This window comes from Quercus robur, chromosome 3, assembly GCF_932294415.1.
Source record: "Quercus robur chromosome 3, dhQueRobu3.1, whole genome shotgun sequence".
Classification (NCBI taxonomy): Eukaryota; Viridiplantae; Streptophyta; class Magnoliopsida; order Fagales; family Fagaceae; genus Quercus; species Quercus robur.
In genome coordinates this window covers 586,480-606,495 of record NC_065536.1, presented here as the reverse complement: position 1 = coordinate 606,495, position 20,016 = coordinate 586,480, and the positions used below count along the sequence as shown (strand labels likewise).

The following is a 20,016-nucleotide window of genomic DNA, read 5'->3' as shown; positions in this document are numbered from 1 at the left end:
TTATTTTACTACAGTATTTTCAGTTTTCAATTTTCAATTTCAATAAAATAAGTTCTATCCAAACAGACCCTTAGAGTATTCCCAGAGGAAGATGGAAATTTGGATCCTGTGGCCATAATGGATGTAGAACTATCAGGTGAAGAATACACAACAGACTCGTTGTGCACAGGGACGGACCCAGGTTAGGGGGGCCCAAAAAAAAATTTGTAGTAAGTAAATTTTCCCAAAAAAAAAAAACAAGAAGAAGACTTGGGCCCCCTCTAAAAATCCTGAATCATCCCACTGAGTCGGCCAGCCCGGAGCCCATGTAAAAAAAAAAAAAAAAAAAAAAAAAAGTAAACCCACACCCACTAACCCAGTAGTCCAAAACCAAACGGAAAAACGAATTGAAAAAAATGAATAGAAAGCCAGAGGCGAGAGTATACAATTTTTGTCAGCAATGCCATCAAACACTTTCAAGGCATCATTGACTGTGCCATACTGAGAGTATAAGTCAAGACAGCGATTACCCAGAAAAGTATGGCTATCAAACCCGACTTTTATCAACTGGGCATGAATGGTTTTGGCAAAAGTTAAAGACTTTAGTGACAAACAGTGGTCTATGAGGTTAGGGTAATAGGAGAGCGAAGTTCTGTGAGGACCTTGAACTTGCTTTAGAAATGGGTACATGCAATGCTGTTTGTTGGTACTAAAAACCATTGAATGAAAAGAATAAACCATACCCATGAACTAAGCGTATAAACGTACACATAATATAAGATTTTGGCTTTGGTTCTTCTTCTTGTTCTTCTTCTTCTAGTTCCATATGGCACAGAAACAAATTATAACTGTCAATATATAAACAGTGGTTTCATGTGAACTCCTTCTTCAACGGTAATTACCCCCAACGCAAGCAAATGGATTGCTACATCCAGTTGCTTATTATCAGTATGGTCAAGTGACCAATATATAGAGCCTGTTTGGTGTGTCAACTGAAAACAGTGTTCAGTGTTTAAACACTGAACACTATGTCCAAAATTTGGAACAATCCGTTTGGTGATGGTGCTTAAAATAGGATTGTTTGAAAACTACAAACTCAAAAACCTGTGTTTGAAACATAATTTTTGAAACATGGTCCGGCCACATTTTAAACAATAAACAGCATTTGTGATGGCATAATTGTAATAAAAATGACAACACTTTTTCACTGTACCCGGACCCACTGACACTGTTCACTTTCATTAAATACATTATGTGTTTGGGTGGGTAGGTGACACGTACCAAGAGCAGGTGGAAATGCACGCTGAAGGATGGCATTATGCACATAAAGCAGGGATAAAAATGGGATTACATCCTTAAAATTTAATACGGGTCAGCTTTTTTTTATCAAACAAAACATACATACCAAACACATATTTTACATTTTTTGAACACTGAAAAACATTGTTTAAACTATGATACCAAACACATTTTTTTGTTTTATTCACACTAAAAACATATTGTTCAACAACACTTTTTAAACCACAATTTTCACATCTTTTTAAACAACAATTTTTGAAAACTATAACCAAACGGGCTCATAGTCACCGCGTCAGCACAAACATTGTTTTTCTTTTCTTCTCTTTTTGCCCTTTTGCTTTTAATTTTTTCTTTTATATATATATATATATATATATATATATATATTTCTTTTCAAAGATAAGTACACAAGACAAAGACAAAGAGATAAATAAAAGCAGAGATACAAAGACCAAAGACAAAAGAAAAAAATAAATCATATAATATAGTAAATTGTCACATAAATTTAAGAAAATTACAGTGATTCACTTGCGCCTATTGTTAACTTATAATGCTAAATTTGATAAATTTATAAATTGAAAAGAAGTGAAGTATACTAAATTTATACATTGAAAAGGATATAACTTTGATATTTAGTTTGGATTCAATTATAGATGATTTTGAAAATTTAAAAGAGCGTTGAGTTCCCTTTTCATAGATGATTGTATTAAAAAGCAATAGTCTTTCGTGTCTTTTATTTTTGTTGGTAATTAATTGTATCTTAATAAATTAAGAAACAATGATTTTTGTGCATTTGTCTTGGTTGATAGTTTTTTAATACTATATGGATGCGTATTGAAATTTTTTTTTTTCGATTAACTCTACCCCCCCCCCCCCCCCAGCTTGAAATCCTGGGTCCGTCCCTGGTTGTGCATGATTGATTCTTGGGGGGTTTTCTTACTAATCCTGTGTGCTAGATGATTGAAGGTACTTACTCTACATGAACTCCTAGTTATTTTCATTTCTTAATTGAACTTCTTGTTCAAAATAGAGTCCATGAAGTAATGTTCCTCATGCAATGCTTCCTACCTCCTATAATCTTTCTCGATTAATTTTACTTATTATGTTATCCCATTGTTTGATATGTCCATAAAGGCCTCTTTAGATATGCAACACTAAGATGATCTAATTTATTAAAGTCCATGTTCGAATTCTTCAATCTAAAATTATTAAAAAAAAAAAAATTCTTAAATTTAAGAAATTTGCATTGGAGGGGGTAAATTAGATCATATATAACTTCTAATATAATCAAACAATGGGATTAATTTTACTTATTATGTCATCGCATTAATTGTTTGTTATCTTTAAATTTTAATCATATATAACTTCTAATATAATGAGTTAACAGCTGTTATAAAAACTGTCATTTACCCCCTCACCATTATCTCAGTATATTTGTAGTTATGAATTGTTTGATTTATCCGAAGAAAAAAAAAATACCGAGAGTTGTGGATTGTTTGATTTTAAAAGATAACCACCTCTCCTTTACCCTATTTCTCTCACTTTCTTGCATTTAAGGGTTTTTTTTTTTTATTTTATTTATCTCTTTACTTTGACAATTTTACACCTACTTGCTATGTGCTGAGTGGTATGCAATATTCATTTTCCTTTTTCCATTCAATGATAAATGGGTGTTTTTACTATCTATTTTAGTGAGACCTCCATCATTGTTGTAGAAAGTTCTTGCTGCAGCGCTTGGCTGGTTTATAGTTATTAGCATGTGGTGGTGGAACCACGTTCAAGGGCTGCAGTGCTTGGCTGTTGTAGTTCTTACTTTTTTAAATGCTGTACCCCAAAAAATAAGAGTTGGCCCGCTAGAAGAAAATATTGATGTCATCTAATGATCCCACACCCCCCCCCCCCCCCCCCAAAAAAAAAAAAAAACAAGTCTAGATGGTTTCCTTACAGTTTTTTTTTTTTAAAAAGAGTTCTTATAGTTGATATACTCTCGTAATAGCCTACTTTCAATTACAACAATTGATAGATTTTGTAAGTAAATTATAAAACTCAAAGTTTTGAATTTTGTTCCATTCTAGCAGAAACGGCCAGAAAATCTCATACCGGTATGCAAATTAGTACGAGAACCCATCCTATTCCAACTTGGATAAAATTTCAGTCCATTCTGTTGTGTTTCGGACGTTATGGGTTGTGTCAGTTTTCCATCGGTATAAAGTTATTTTAAATAGTTAAAATGACTTCAAACTGAGGCTTACAATTATGATTGTCTCTAGTTTCTAACAAAATCTGGTTAAGCCCATGTTCTTCCCCCAATACATATGGCATCTCATGAAGTAAAACTATCACAAATATCTAATACTTACTTTTTTGAACTTGGTTCGTAGTATATTTCCACACCTGTGACATAATGCTTTTTTTTTTTTTTTTTTATCTCTATGGAGTTCACAGAGGCATGAAGAATTCATCTTTATAATAGAGAGTTTAATTATAGAATATAATTGAATTCATCTTTATACTAATCACATAAAGATACTCTTTTTTACAGGATATTCAAGGCAAGATTTTTCCCTCATTGTTCATTCATGGAAGCCAAGGAATTGACAACTGGGTCATATGCTTGGAAAAGCATTTTGAAGGGAAGGGAGGTTACCAAAATGGGTGCAAGATTTTGGGTTGGCAATGGAAAAAACATTAAAATATGGCAGCACCATTGGCTTCCCATTAAACATCCACCTTTAGTCACTTCTCCAATCATCGAGTCTATGGAGGATGCTAATTGTTTAATAGATGAGACAACAGGGAATTGGGATGCTGAAATGTTGGAGGGAGTTCTTATACCAACTGAAGCTGAACTTGCAAAGAAGATCCCACTTGCCCGAAGCCAGACTGAAGACTCTCTGTTCTGGCCTTTCACGGCAGATGGGCAATACAATTGCAAGTCTGTATATCGTTTTCTAAAGGAGTTGGAGACCGGGGTTGAAGAAGGTACACAATCGGACTTGGACAAGAAATTCTGGAAAAGCATTTGGTCATTGGATGTTCCAAACAAGTACAAAAATATTTTGTGGTGTGCGTGCAAAGAATCCCTCCCAACAAAGTCTAACCTGAACAGAAAAACAATTATTCCAAACCCAACCTGTGACAGATGTGCTTCAATGGCAAAAGACACGCTACATGCTCTCTGGGGCTGTTCAGGTTTGAACGTGGTTTGGAATGATGATAGGTGGAGCTTTCGGTCAAGGGAGGTCTTCACTGATTTCAAGCACCTATGCGGATGGTTAATGGAGAATGGGAAGCCCCTTGAGCTCTTTGCTATCCAAGTATGGTGTATTTGGCACCAAAGAAATCAATCTCGGCTACAACAACCTTGCTGCCTAACTAAGGACCTGAAACTAATTGCACAAGAGCGCTGGGATGAGATCAGATCAGTCAATCCTCTGCCAAACCTGATTAGACTAGAGCCCAAGCCAAAATGGACAACCCCACCACGGAATAAATATAAGATCAATTATGATGCAGCAATCTCAAATGCAGAAAACAAAGCAGGGATTGGAGTGGTTGTTCGTGACTGCAATGGTGAGGTAATGGCATCCTTAATTCAACAATTGGAGCAAGCATACCAGCCTGTGGAAGTGGAAGCAATTGCCACGTGCAGAGCAGTGGAGTTTGGCAGTGAGATCGGAGTGGACTGTGCTATTGTGGAGGGTGATTCAGAAGTGATAGTGAAGGCTTTGAGGAACAATGACAATGGATTGACTCCTTTTGCACCACTGATAAATGATGTCTCTTTATTTTTAGGTTTGTTTTCAGAATTGTCATACTCTCACATTAGGAGAGATGGCAACAAAGTTGCTCATAGTTTAGCTAGGTTAGCTTTGATGACACCAGGTTGTACCGTGTGGATGGAGGATGTCCCATCTCGCACCTTACCCTTTGTTCAGGCTGATTTGGCCGTGCTTTGATTTTAATTAATAAACGTCTTCTTTCTCACACAAAAAAAAAAAAAAACATAATGGTTGAAAAAGAACATAAATCACATTAAAATAAGAATAGGTTCTAAGAAACAATAACATAACGAACAGTACCCACCATTCGTCAAAGTCTTACGCTCCGTTTGTTTTGAAGTAAAATATTTTCAAATGTAAAATATTTTACTGAAAATATTTTCATTTTACCGTGTTTGATTGTCTAAAAGGAAAATCATTTTCAAAATTTTTTTAAATATAAAATGTGAACATTTTTCTCACAGCCCACCGGATTAGTGCATATCCTACCAACCAAATCTGAGAAATCTATTTGGAGCTATTAGAGGATCACCGGTAAATACAAAGCCACAAACCCATGGAAAAAACAATCAAGATCTGCCACAATCATCTTGAAAAACAACGGTAACCCATGAGAAATGAGAAACAATTTAAGAATCAGACCCTTCCTGTTCTTCTTGATCTCCATCCATATTTAATTCTGGTTGCTACAAATTGTGGTTTATTTTCAACTATTTTAACTCTATAAGAAATGCCTACACCATGATGTAGTGGAGCCATTGTTGAATTGGTGAGCAGCTTTATCTTCATTTTGTTGAATTACCCAAAAAAAAAAAAATTAAACGAGAAACAATTGAAATCTGCCACTAAAAAGAAAGACTAAGACCCATGAAAAACAACCCCACCCATGCCATCCATCAAGCCACCATATCGAACAACTGAGACCCAAAATCCATCAACCAAAAACTGTACAATCTTGATCACCGGATCCACCTCTGACCCACTAAAAGCAAGTCCCACCACAAACCAACCTCTAGAAACCCAGCTAAATAATCTTGAAGAAGGAACAAGATTGACAGTGGCGTTGAGAAAACTTGAGAACTAGTGGTGGCACCGATGACATGGAGCTGGTGATGGGTGGCAATGATGAAGGGAGAGCCGGTGATGGGTGGTGCCGAATAGGGTGGAACCGATGATGGGTGGTGATGAAGACAGTGGAATTGGTGATGGCTGAGAGAGAAGGGCTGAGGGTGGGCAGGGTTGTGGAGAGAAATCTGAGAAAGCGTAAAAGTGAGAGAGAGGCAGTGTATCGGGACTGGCAAATTGCGATAAATGTAAAATATTTTACCGATATTTCAAGTATAAAATATTTTACACAAATTTGTCTTAATTAGTTTAGTTAACTGAAAATATTTTACTTTTAATTAAATATTTTATTTTAAAACAAACATCGTAAAATATGAAAATATTTTTCTAAAAATATTTTACATTGAACCAAATGAAACGTACTAATCACATAACTAATATTCTATCTTTACATCAGATTAAAAAGGAGGGAAAAGAAAAAGAAAATCTTAAACACTTTGACACACAAAATGAAGAATCAACTGTCCATCAACTCCTATAAACGAACCCCAAATCAGAGAAACAAAAGACATATTGTTGTCGTTCACAGGTCACACCTCCACCTGCCCAAAAAAAAGATGCTAAATTGTCAAAAGCTTAGCCCAGCTCACTCATAATTAGGAGAAAGTAGGAGAAAATATACTATGTTTCGATAATACCAACTCAGCATTTGTTTTGGTATTTTCTATCCAATAAATGAGTGACATTTTTTTAAAAAAAACCACATCAGACTATTTCAATAAATTAATCATAATCTTCTATATAATCGGGAAGATAAATTAATCATTTATTGGAATAGTTTGATGTGGTTTTTTGAAATAGGTGTCACTCATTTATTGGGTAGAAAATACCGAAACAGATGCTGAGTTGATATTACCGAAATATAGTATATTTTCTCCATAATTAGAGGAACAAGACAGCTCCCTTAACTCACAATTATTAACGTGAAAAACAAGAGGTATAGTGCAGGTAACGTCAAGATCACGCGGGGCATATCCAGCCCCATGACTCACGACTCATGAGTGAGAGAGAGTAACGTTTGGAGCCTCTCTGCTTTTGTTTTTACTTTTAAGAATTGTCTTTACAAATAAATTTTAACAATTTTTTTTTTTTTTGGGAAAACTGCCAATAATAGGTCATGTGAGTCCACAATTTCACCATCTTATAATTCTCCAAGTAAATAGATTCTGTGCAAAGTTGTGATTCTAACAAGTACTTTTACTAGTATCAAATCATCTATAGTTGTTACCCCCAAGAAGTTTTTAATTCAAACTTGTTCAACTTAGAAGAAAAGATCAAACTGCAATTTCAAGTGAGTTCTTATACAACAACAGTTTATCTTCAAGAAATTTTTATTGATAATTTTTTATTAATACACACAAACTTAAATCATAACGTACGCACCATCCTATATACAAGAATAAACATATCCATGTATAAAAAGTAACTCATGCATCTGAGCATCTCAATCGTTTTATCTTTCATATTCAATTAGCACATACAACACATCAAGTGGAGATTGGTTATTCTAGTCTGAAAATATATTTATATAACATTTTGTTTTAATAAATCTTTGATTTATAATTAGTAAAACAAAAAAAAATTAAAAAAAAAAAGATTTATATAAGAAAAAGAAAAAGAAACAGAAGCAAGGGGGAGAGATAAGTGGATGCTTACAAAGATTGAAGTTCACTGCGTGCAGATGACAATGACAGCATAAATAAGCCCAGGGAGATGGCCGAAAAAGGTCAGCAACAAACAAATCCAAAACTCGTTCTGAATTCACCCAAATGAAAAATGAATCAATCATCTTTATAATTGAACTTACATACGAAGAAATATATATATATATATATATATATATGAATTAAAGAAATTGAGTATATTATATATAGATGATTACCTTGCAACCAAACTTCAGGAGGACACCAAGAAAAGGAATAAAAATGGCCACGAGGATTTGTATGGCGGTAGTTGTGCAGTCATCAGCTCTTTCTGCGTGTATAGTGGTGTCTATCTCTATGGAGGTAGCTGTGCAGTCATCAGCTCTTTCTGCGTGTATAGTGGTGTCTATCTCTATGGAGGTATCTGTGCTATCATCAGCCATTTCTACTTATGTAGCCTTTTCTTTGGTGTTGTTGAAAGAGGAAATTCAATAGGCTAGAAGGGCTCTCTTCCGAGGTAGAGAGTAAACGATAAGTAGGAAGTTGCTAGCTTTATATATACTAGACACACACAACTAAAGTTTGAAAACGTATACTACAGGTTAACTATTGAAGGATATTTATTTATTTACTGTATTAAAAAGGCTTCACGTTATTAATTGAAAAATTGATTGAAAATCTATAAAACATGGTTTTTATTTTTTCCTCTTTTCTTTAAATATATATAAGAGAGTTTGAATATAAGTATAAAATTATGGAAAAAAATTACTTCTAAGTAATATCTAAATTATAGGCAGAATTTTAGGAATAAAAATACTTAAAACATTTTTTTTTTTTTAAAGATTTAAATGTATAACAGTGTTGGCATATTATTAAAATACCTAAAATATCGGGGGGTTTTTTTTTTTTTTTTTTGCTTGAAGTTGTAAAAAAATAGGAAACCAACGTTGAAGGACTCACCACCCTCAAAAAAAAAAAAAAACGTTGATGCAAATTTATTAACTGAGAACACGTAACACTTGATGCAAATTCAAAAGGCATGGTTTGTTTGGAGTGTTTTTTTCTTTTGGTAAGTTATTTTGGATTAGATTAAATTTTACCAATTTTTAAAATTTAAAAATTCTAAATGAAGTAACATTTTAAACTATCAAATATAAGATATATTTAAGGGTGTAAGTTGTTACCCCTAAAAGTTAGTCTTTTTTTAAATAATAGCTGAATTGGTTGAAATTTCCCTCCCCTAACTATTGAAGAATATTTATTTATTTATTGTATTAAAAAGGCTTAATGTTATTAATTGATTGAAAATCTATAAAACATGGTTTTTATTTTTTCCTCTTTTCTTTAAATATATATAAGAGAGTTTGAATATAATTATAAAATTATGGAAAAAAAATTACTTCTAAGTAATATCTAAATAATAGGCAAAATTTTAGGAATAAAAATACTTAAAACATTTTTTTTAAAAAGATTTAAATGTATAACAGTGTTGGCATATTATTAAAATACCTAAAATATCAGGGTTTTTTTTTTTTTTTTTGCTTGAAGTTGTAAAAACCGATTGATATTTTGGTTTGATGATAAAGAGTTATTATTAGAATAGTTAAAACAATCTCAAAAAAATGACAATTTGTTAATTAGACAGGGCCACTTAAAATAAAACCAATAGTGCTATGATGGTTGTTTTTTATATTTAATTATTTGTTTTATACCATTATTTGCAAGATTAACCATAAATGATTCATTTTTGTATTTAATAATTTAATATAAAATTAATTTGTAATGTCAACAATACTGTTAAATTAATAAATTAATGAATTGACCAAGAGCCTCGTAACTCAAGTGAAATATTTTAGTATTTTTAACGGAAATATTCAGGGCTTAAATCCACTCTCCCCTGTTGTAACTATTAAAAATAAATTAGTGAATCCTCGCCTACACCAAAAACCGATTGATATTTTGGTATGATGATAAAGAGTTATTATTAGAAGTGAACGCAATACATTAAAAAAATCTCAAAAAAATGACAATTTGTTAATTAGACAAGGCCACTTAAAATAAAACCAATAGTGCTATGATGGTTGTTTTTATATTTAATTATTTGTTTTATACCATTATTTGCAAGATTAACCATAAATGATTCATTTTTGTATTTAATACTTTAATATAAAATTAATTTGAAATGTCAACAATACTTTTAAATTAATAAAAATTAATGAATTGACCAAGAGCCTCGTAACTCAAGTGAAATATTTTAGTATTTTTAACGGAAATATTCAGGGCTTAAATCCACTCTCCCCTGTTGTAATATTAAAAATAAATTAGTGAATCCTCGCTTACACCAAAAACCGATTGATATTTTGGTATGATGATAAAGTGTTATTATTAGAAGTGAACGCAATACATTAAAAAAATCTAAAAAAAATGACAATTTGTTAATTAGACAAGGCCACTTAAAATAAAACCAATAGTGCTATGATGGTTGTTTTTATATTTAACTAGTATGTAGCCCCGTGCTACCGCACGGGAATGGATATATTATTAATCATGAGTTTATTCATATTTAAAAGGCTCAGTTAAGTCTAAATTCATATTATTAACTAGAAAATTTCATTAACAAAACTTAGCAGTATATATATTTTACATAGAAAGATTAACCTTGGTGACAATGTTTATCCAAAAGATCCATTCACGCTTTTGAATCTTCAATCTCTATTGGTGATTGAAATTTCGCAGCTTAAAAAATTTAAAATTAAAAAAAAAAAATCCTCAGAGTTGTACTCATTTTGTAGTTTTACGATAGGTCATTTTGTAACATGATGCGCATTTGTGTGAAGAAAAAACCTCTGAAGTTTCATGGCTGATAAAAAAAATTCTCTCCAATCTCTTTTTATAGAAAGAGGGATTTGTGCGTGTTTTTATACATCCTTCATAGTTGTATTATCACGAAGCAGGTCCAATGGATTTAGATTGGTACTACCGATTCCCAAAGCATGAGTGTTTAATGTGTTATTAATTTCATCTCATTGGCTTCTGCACATGACAGCAAAATTAAAAATAATCAGATTGTACACGTGTATAGTAAAATTGGACTCCAATTTTAGATTCTAATTGAACAATTGGAATGATAATATATGATAGTAACAACAATAGGAAAATTCAAATAAAATTTCGAATTAAATTGTAACAATTTGAATAAAAAATTCTAGTAGAAAGACAGGGTGGAGTGATCCACTCCAAGAAGGCGACCAAACTTGCGTAAATATAGAATAATAAATCTCTCTCCTGAAAATTTACATTATTCATAACATTTACCTTCACTGAATATTTTAAAAACATAGTGACTCACATCTGCCATCCAGACATCTACAGCCGGGTCCTCTCCAATTCGCGTGAGATTCCATCGATCACTAAGTTCCTTTGCAGCCTATAAAAAGTATCATCCATCGGTCCACAGCAGTGCTTTCTTCATTGTTATAAGTGCCAAACCTGAACAAAAAGTCAAATATAAGGATAGTGAATTTTAGGCATAATGTGCATCTAATCACATATTAGCAATTTATAACAAATGTAAAGATGCAAACTTTGTAAGTGAATAGTAAACAAAACTCAGTGTCAGAACTAAGAAGAAAGCACTTTAATCCGAAACTCTGTGCAAATGTAAAGATGCAAACTTTGTAAGCAATTCATAACAAAGATGCAAACTCTGGCTTTGCTATCTTTTTGGAAATTATGCAATGTACCCAAACCAAGTTCTTATCACCGATATTAATCTCTTTGGTTTTCACGTTTGACTACAAAATCAAGAAAAAACTTAATTAGCACAGTAACTCACTTGACCCGATACATAGAAGTGGTTTTAATGAGAATGAGCCCACATACATTTAACCACATGATGCAAAATTCAACTTCAATTTCAGATTCTAGACACATGGCATAAAATTAGAGTTCTAATTTGGAATTCAATTTCACACTCTCTTTGCTTCACCTATTATTTTATATATAGATTATTTGTTTTATACCATTATTTGCAAGATTAACCATAAATGATTCATTTTTGTATTTAATACTTTAATATAAAATTAATTTGAAATGTCAACAATACTTTTAAATTAATAAAAATTAATGAATTGACCAAGAGCCTCGTAACTCAAGTGAAATATTTTAGTATTTTTAACGGAAATATTCAGGGCTTAAATCCACTCTCCCCTGTTGTAATATTAAAAATAAATTAGTGAATCCTCGCTTACACCAAAAACCGATTGATATTTTGGTATGATGATAAAGAGTTATTATTAGAAGTGAACGCAATACATTAAAAAAATCTAAAAAAAAATGACAATTTGTTAATTAGACAAGGCCACTTAAAATAAAACCAATAGTGCTATGATGGTTGTTTTTATATTTAATTATTTGTTTTATACCATTATTTGCAAGATTAACCATAAATGATTCATTTTTGTATTTAATAATTTAATATAAAATTAATTTGAAATGTCAACAATACTTTTAAATTAATAAAAATTAATGAATTGACCAAGAGCCTCGTAACTCAAGTGAAATATTTTAGTATTTTTAACGGAAATATTCAGGGCTTAAATCTACTCTCTCCTGTTGTAACTATTAAAAATAAATTAGTGAATCATCACCTACACCAAAAAATGATTGATATTTTGGTATGATGATAAAGAGTTATTATTAGAAATGAACGCAATAGGTTAAAACAATCTCAAAAAAATGACAATTTGTTAATTAGACAAGGCCACTTAAAATAAAACCAATAGTGCTATGATGGTTGTTTTTATATTTATTATTTGTTTTATACCATTATTTGCAAGATTAACCATAAATGATTCATTTTTGTATTTAATACTTTAATATAAAATTAATTTGTAATGTCAACAATATTGTTAAATTAATAAATTAATGAATTGACCAAGAGCCTCGTAACTCAAGTGAAATATTTTAGTATTTTTAACAGAAATATTCAGGGCTTAAATCCACTCTCTCCTGTTGTAACTATTAAAAATAAATTAGTGATTTGATTGAACAGTAGGATGCACTATTATCTCCAAAAAAAAAAAAATCAAATTAAAAATAATATACAAGTTCCTTGAAAATATATATATTACTTTGTTTTCAATCAACATTTTCATTGGAGATTAATATGTAATTATATTACTTAGTATTCAATCAACATTTGTTTTGTATATAATCTAACTATAAAAAATTTGAAAATTTCCATATTCTATGAATAAAATAGTTATTAATAATTTAATGTGTTTACTTTGAATTTTATTAGCATAGAGTGTATAAGAATAATATTTTTATTTATTTATAGATAAATAATGGCAGAGGTGGAGGTATGATTCAAACCAAATATATAAAATGAGTCCAAATTAGGTAAGAATAAGGTGTAAAACTTATATTTTATACCATCCAATAAGAGATTGTCAAATCAATTTTTTACTTAAAACTCTATACATCTTACCACACATAATAACATTTTAATAAGGGCACAAGTATGTTGTATTTTCAAATGGATATTAGTATTTTGTTTTTTTAGAGAAAGAAATGGGTATTAGAATTACTTGAGTGTGATTATACTTATTCTTTAATATGTAGTATGATGGCGTGACTTGTTGGGATTGGATTTTACAAAATTCAATATCATATAAAACATATAAAAGAGTCCTAATAGTTTGTCTCAAAAAAAAAAAAAAAAAAAAAGAGTCCTATTAGTTCTCTTAAAAAAAAAAAAGCCCTATTAGATTATCACTAAAAAGTAAAAAATTCTATAAAAAGAAAATATTAATAAGAGGTAATTTACATATTAATAATAGGTTTTTTTTTTTTTTTTAGGAAAAATATTAATAATAGGTTGTGTAAGGTCACAATTTGGATCTCTGACCCAAAGGATAAATGAACTCAGGCTCAAAAAGCCTAATACAATGAATTTGTAGAGAGTGGATTGGAAAACTAGACTTTAATGAATCAGACAACAAGCAAAGTGAATTCGGATGACAAGAAAATGAAGATAGACTGGTTTATTCTCAATAAAATCATTCTCGGCACAGTCCGAGGAGATCAATTCTTATATATTTCTCTCAAGTTTGATTACAAGTTCAATTCTTAATTGCTACAGTATTTTTTTCTTAATTTCTTGATCCTCATTTTATAAGGGGTCTCTTACATTATATATCTCTCTTTGAATGATCTTGGCCCTCCATTTGTCGTTCATCCAAGCCACTACTTGAGTGTTTGTCCCATCGGACACCCTCATAGGTCCTCTGTAAGTTGGGGTGACTAAGGCAGTACTGTTCAGGGGTCTTCTCCACATAAATGCGGTCAGAGAGCTAGCTGCAAAGCATTCAATGCGATGATAGTAGTTTTTTCTTAGATATTTCTCAGCTTCCTCTTTGTCCTGTACATTCACAATGTATATCCTTATCAACAAAACTTTCTGGAACGTCACTCTAGATAATAGAACTCACCTTTTGACCCCTTCTTCGTTTAGCTAAGGAGATACTCTTTCTCGGCCTATCTCTCCCAGCCTTTACAGTCATAGCTTGCTCATGAAGTTCAAAGTCTTACTTCTTCCTTATTGTTGATCTATTCTCGGACCACTGTACCTCTTCGGACAAGGCCCATGGCCCAATATATATTTGGGCCTGGGTCCCCACAGGTTGATTTGTCAAAATTACACGTAATGAATGCAAACATTGACAAAAATGGCTAAAAGCCAACTCCATATACGTGTTTAAAATAATAGCCCTCAGAGGACAAAATATTCAAGTAATAGCGAAAAGGGTCCCACACTAAAAACTCTACTTTTATATATATATATATATATATATATATAAACTAGGGGTGTCAAATGGGTGGGTTTGGGGTGGGCATAATTGGGTTGGGTATATAAACTCATTTAACTAATTACTTTTAACCCAAATCCAACCCAACCCAATTATTATGGGTAAACTCTAACTCACCCAATTATCAAAATTACCAAAATGCCATTAAAGTGAAAATGACCATTTTGAAGCTTTGAAGCTGGTGGATCTAAAAGCTCATCAATAAGAGGAGGTGCTTTCCTAAGCAAAGGTAACTTAACCTTACCCTCCATACAACAGAGAGAGAATTTTGGGTTCCTAGGCCTTTTAGATTTGACTGTTCTCTCTTCATACCATAAAATTGAACCGCAATGCATGCATACATAAGAAGGCGAGCCAAAATTCCAAGGTTCAGTAAATTTTCCTATATGAATTTTAAAATATAAGAACAACAATAATAATGTAAACAAAAATGAATATCAATATTTTTTTTCCTTGTAAATTTAAGTTAAGTCATTTACTTGGAAATTCTTCACAATCACTCTCATTTTCTGATTCTTGGATTTCTTGAGGTATATCACTATTATTGAATCCATCTTCTACCAAAGTATCATCTGTACTTATGTTCAATCCAGTTTCTTCATAGGAATGATCCATGTCAACATCAATATCTAATAATCAAATATGAATTGAAAGTATTATTTTCAAATTTTTATGAAGCAATGTTTAAAGAATTTATAAATAGAATGTGGCAGAAAGAAAAACGGACCTCTTGATGCATAAAAATCCATATTTGTACCAGGTGAATGCAACGTAGAGCAGTCATGAGTTAATGTTGTTCTATCCTTCTTGTTTTTTTTCCTCTTTTCAGCAATGACCATTTTCCTGGATTTCCTCGCCTAGGTAAATTTATTCTATAAACTATTTTTCCTTTCATGCCATTTTCTGCCGGATCACCTCTCAATCATTAGCATCCGTCTTTTTAATCGCGCTTGTCTTGCATTTTCCTTTTTTTTTTTAAGTCAGAAATGAGCTGCAACAAAATTAATTATAATTATTTAAATTTCAAAAAACATGGCAAGTTTATATTAATGAAATATATTACAAACCCTTTATTTAATCAAATATTCCTTCCTCTTGTATTTTATATAAATGGAATTCATGAAACTTTTCACTCACTATTATGTAATTTTTTATTCATAAGATAAATAAATAAAACTAAAGCATCTATAAGCACTCAATCCAAAACACTAAGATACACACAATAAAAATAAATAAGTAAGCAAAATAAATAAAGCTAACAACAACATTTAAAAAAGCCTCTCAATAAACTGAGTCTAATAGCCTGAGCAGTACAAAAATTAAAAGAAACAAAGTCTTATAAGAATTCTTGTAAATTAAAGACATATATCAATAAGGAAATAACAATAAAATTTACATTAAAAACTCAGTAATTAACATTAAAAACAAAAAATTTTACTTACTAAAAATTACAAAATAATTTTACTCCTCAAACATTCAGATCTTAAACCATCCATCTTACAAAACATAAAAACAATCAGAAAAGAAAAGTGAAAATCCTTACAAAAATCTGTTAAATGGAAAAAAAAATAATAATAAAAAAGGAGAAAATTAGAACTCATATATTTTTCGATTGAGATAAAAGAAGAACCCAAGAAATGGCTCTAACAACCATATATAAAAGAAAAGCCAATAGGAAATAACAAAATGCTATTCTAAAAAAGAACCAAGTAAAAGCATTGTTAAATATTATGTGTGTGTGTGTGTATATATATATATATATATATATAGGCAAATATTCCCTTAGGAAAAATTATTACAGGCCAACACCAAAAATCTTATAAGAAAACTATCATATACTTATTCAAAGCAGCCCAAAACACCAAAACCTACAAACATTGAAAAAATACAATGATTTAGATTGTCCCTAATGAATAAATACAAATCATCTAATGACTTAGATTGTCCCTAATAACAGTAAATAATTAAAGATTATAACTTGAGGCCAAAACATTGAAAGAAAGAGAATAAACGTCTGGATTTTAATTCAAATTCAAATAACAAAAAATAGCGGTGAGGATGTGAAATAAGAACTGAAATTAATGATTACATAATCATCACAAATAGAAATTCAAATCCTTCAAAACCAACACAATGTAATCATTGAGCTACACTGAATAGTAAAATTTAACAAAAACAAATAAGCCAAAATTAATTGCAAAGCCGAGCAAACATAATAATCAAGATTCATGGACTAATGTAAAAAATTAATTAAAGAATAAATGAATTACTGAATCAATATAAGGACGCAAAATATTGTTGTTCTTTGGTCATTTAGATGGAACCAAGAATTAAAAAAAAAAAAAAAAAAAAAAAAAAAAAAAAAAAAAAAAAAAAAACGTTTGCATGATACTTTTATTGGCTTTTAAAATAAAAAGATTCTTCTATAAAAGTTTTTAAGAACCGCAACAAAGAAAGATGAAAGAGAGACTATAAAAGTAGCGGAAGCAAACATTGTAATATGGTTTGAGTTGCAAAAAATATGAAAGATTGTTTTACTTTTTAATAATCTATTGCCTATTTCCAATATGATGATGGTAAAGAATTTGGCTTCCATTAGCCAAGGATATATATAAATAAATACTTGAAGCACATCAAACAGTAAAACTTAAAGCAAAATTTACACTATATTTTGTAAATAAAACATAATAGTTCAATGTCATATGACCAGTGACTTTTATGAATAAGTAAACTTAGTATATATTTACACCCATTCAAAATAACAGCAACAACCAATAGCCTAAGGTAAATTGTAAATGCCAACTTCTAAATTTTAGTATGTATTTAGTGCTTTAACTTAATTCCATGAGCTTACAGATAAATATAGTCACTATTCTACTAACAAATGTGCAGTTAAACAATTAGGAAAGAAATACATTAATACATCAAAACAAAGAACCATAAACTTTGCATATGAAAAAGAATCTAACAAATTTAGACAATATTTATACATTTTGGTGAAAACAGATTCAGCTCTTACAAAATATAATCTTGAACAACATTGAACAAACAATTTTAATTTTTATTTCATTATATGGGGTTCTTATTGTCAAGGAATCCATACATAATAATAGAGCAGGCATGAAGATGTAGGAAAAGGCGGAATAAATATGTTTTAATATTATTATTAAAAGACTTTTCTAAGTTAGGTTGAAGAAGATCACTAAACACCAATCCAATCTAACCAACAACACAAATATACATCAGAATTGAATCTCACACCAAATACCCAAAACAAAATCAATTGTAACCCAAACACCTTAGTTAAAACAAAATCTAACCCATTTAATCATGAATTGATATCAAAAAACCTATAGTTAAAAAACAATAGTTAATATCCGCACATGAATTTATATATATATATATATATATATTCATTTAATCTAAGGACATAAAAGCATACGAACGATGTAAAGCACATAATTTCATAGATATATCAGAATCATAACAAAGATTCTAGTGCTTTAAATATTATATGATAAAACAAAGAAGTTATATCATATCATAAGTTTTACGAATCAAGTTTGTACCCATGTAAAATTATATATATGGCAAGCCACAGTATCCAAAACTTGAATTAATATATCACATATATCAATCACAGCACACAGATTTATTGAACAATAGTTCTTAAACGAAATTATGCAGGAAAATTACTGCAGAAATTTGAAGAATCAATATTCTAGGGTTCTGCATTATTGTCCATGCCGTAAGAATCAATTTTCACAACAAAGCACCAAAAGGGGAAGAATGAATACAGAGAATTGATGCGTACCTTTCGTCCAATTTTCACAACAACGCACCAAAAGGGGAAGAATGAACACAGAGAATTGATGCGTACCTTTCGTCAGAATAGCGCCGATCTCTAACTCCGTATCTCAAAACCTATGGGACGTTTGATCGTATGTAGCTTTGACTGGTTCGCAAAGTCTGAAGAGAAGAGATCGCTAGGGTTTTAATCGCAAAACAGATCTAGAATATTCTGTAAATTGACGGAAACAGGGGAAACTTATCCCGAAATCACAGAGAAGTTTCAAAATCGAATGAAAACAACAAAAACTCATAGAGAGAAAGAGAGGGAGAGGGAGAGAGAGAAGAACGTACCTAGAAAACTCAAAAGGGGATAGCGATGGTCGGCCAATCGAATCTCCAGTGTGGCGCAAGTTTTTTTTTTTTTTCTCCTAGCAGAGTTTGATGTGAAGAGATCGCCTCTATTGCAGTATGGCTAGGGTTTTTTTAGAGAGAAAAAATGTTAAGAAGACTGATGTGAAGAAGGTAGGTTTTTTTCCTTTTTTCCTTTCTCTATATCGCAATATTGGCAGGGTTTTCTTTTTTTTTTTAAGAGAGAAAATGTTAAGTAGTCTGAAGAGATCGGTAGATATTTTTTAATTTCAACGTTTTCTTTTTTTCTTTTAGCAGTTTTTTTTTTTTCTAATATAAACAATTACAGCCAAACAGTGTTAATTTTTTAAAACAATATAATGTATCGCTTTTTAAAGTTATACATGTCTAAATTTTAGGGAGACATTTTCCTATTTGTCATTATCTCCTTAATTCTAGGAACTCATTTTCTCTCAGCTTTTGCTATTATATATATATATATATATATATATATAGATATATTGATTAGACCCACTCATCAAATATATATATACTGGACCCACTTATGCGACTGAAACAGTCTGTGAATATATGTAGAGTGTAGTGGTTATAGATTGGAGTGATTGTAAATCCCTGGGCCTTAGCCCTGTTGTTAAATAGAGGGGTTGGGATTGGGGTGCATTTTGCGAAATGAAGGTGACAAGATGATTATGGACCATCTAATTTTAGCATTCCAGATCAGACATGGAATTTTTCTGAATTTTTTGTGGTCTTTGATGTTGGGAATTTCCTATATTGACTCATCTTCCCCTCCTAATACTGTTGCTGTTATTCACAGATTTTGCAACGACTAGTATCCACCTTGGACCGTTGTGTGTCACGCACATGCTCGTTGCCTGTTGAGACTGCGGAACTTATGCCTTCCCACTGTAGCAGATTTCCCTTAATCAATGTTTACTTGACATATTAGTTTTCAATAATTAATTATGTGAACATTGAGTGTCTTATTGCTTTGATATCTAACGTAATGGTTGACCATATGAAGAGAACTTGTTCAAATTCTGGTCTTCGGGGTAATTCCGGACTTCCAGTCTTTGATATTCTTGATTAGCTGCTTTACTGGAACCTGAATGCCAATGCCAATCTTTTTGTCACAACAGGTTACTCATGAAGTTA

The 20,016-nt window shown here is 31.1% G+C and overlaps 3 protein-coding genes across 4 annotated transcripts in view; all 3 read right to left on the bottom strand.

Annotated features, from left to right (window-relative positions):
- Nucleotides 1-5,288: 5,288 nt before the first annotated feature.
- Nucleotides 5,289-20,016, bottom strand: part of LOC126716583 (hydrophobic protein RCI2B) — a 57,726-nt gene continuing 42,998 nt past the window's right edge. Inside the window, exon 3 of the mRNA XM_050417409.1 lies at nt 5,289-6,727. The gene's annotated coding sequence lies outside the window, so the exon portion shown is untranslated. The remainder of the gene's footprint in view (nt 6,728-20,016) is intronic.
- Nucleotides 5,289-20,016, bottom strand: part of LOC126716582 (hydrophobic protein RCI2B-like) — a 34,461-nt gene continuing 19,733 nt past the window's right edge. The window contains exon 3 of the mRNA XM_050417406.1: nt 5,289-6,727. The gene's annotated coding sequence lies outside the window, so the exon portion shown is untranslated. The remainder of the gene's footprint in view (nt 6,728-20,016) is intronic.
- On the bottom strand, nt 10,873-19,073 carry LOC126716580 (uncharacterized). Of its 2 annotated transcripts, XM_050417403.1 has the most exons (5): nt 18,844-19,073; nt 18,581-18,669; nt 15,428-15,691; nt 15,180-15,329; nt 10,873-11,317 (listed from the first exon to the last, which is right to left on the bottom strand). In XM_050417403.1, the coding sequence occupies exons 3-5, from the start codon at nt 15,537-15,539 to the stop codon at nt 11,268-11,270; spliced, it is 312 nt and encodes a 103-aa protein (XP_050273360.1). In that variant the 5' UTR covers nt 15,540-15,691; nt 18,581-18,669; nt 18,844-19,073; the 3' UTR covers nt 10,873-11,267. The 2 variants fall into 2 exon arrangements, with proteins under 2 accessions (XP_050273360.1, XP_050273359.1); XM_050417402.1 differs by lacking the exons at nt 10,873-11,317; nt 18,581-18,669; nt 18,844-19,073 and adding an exon at nt 13,850-14,499 and having other exon boundaries at nt 15,428-16,249.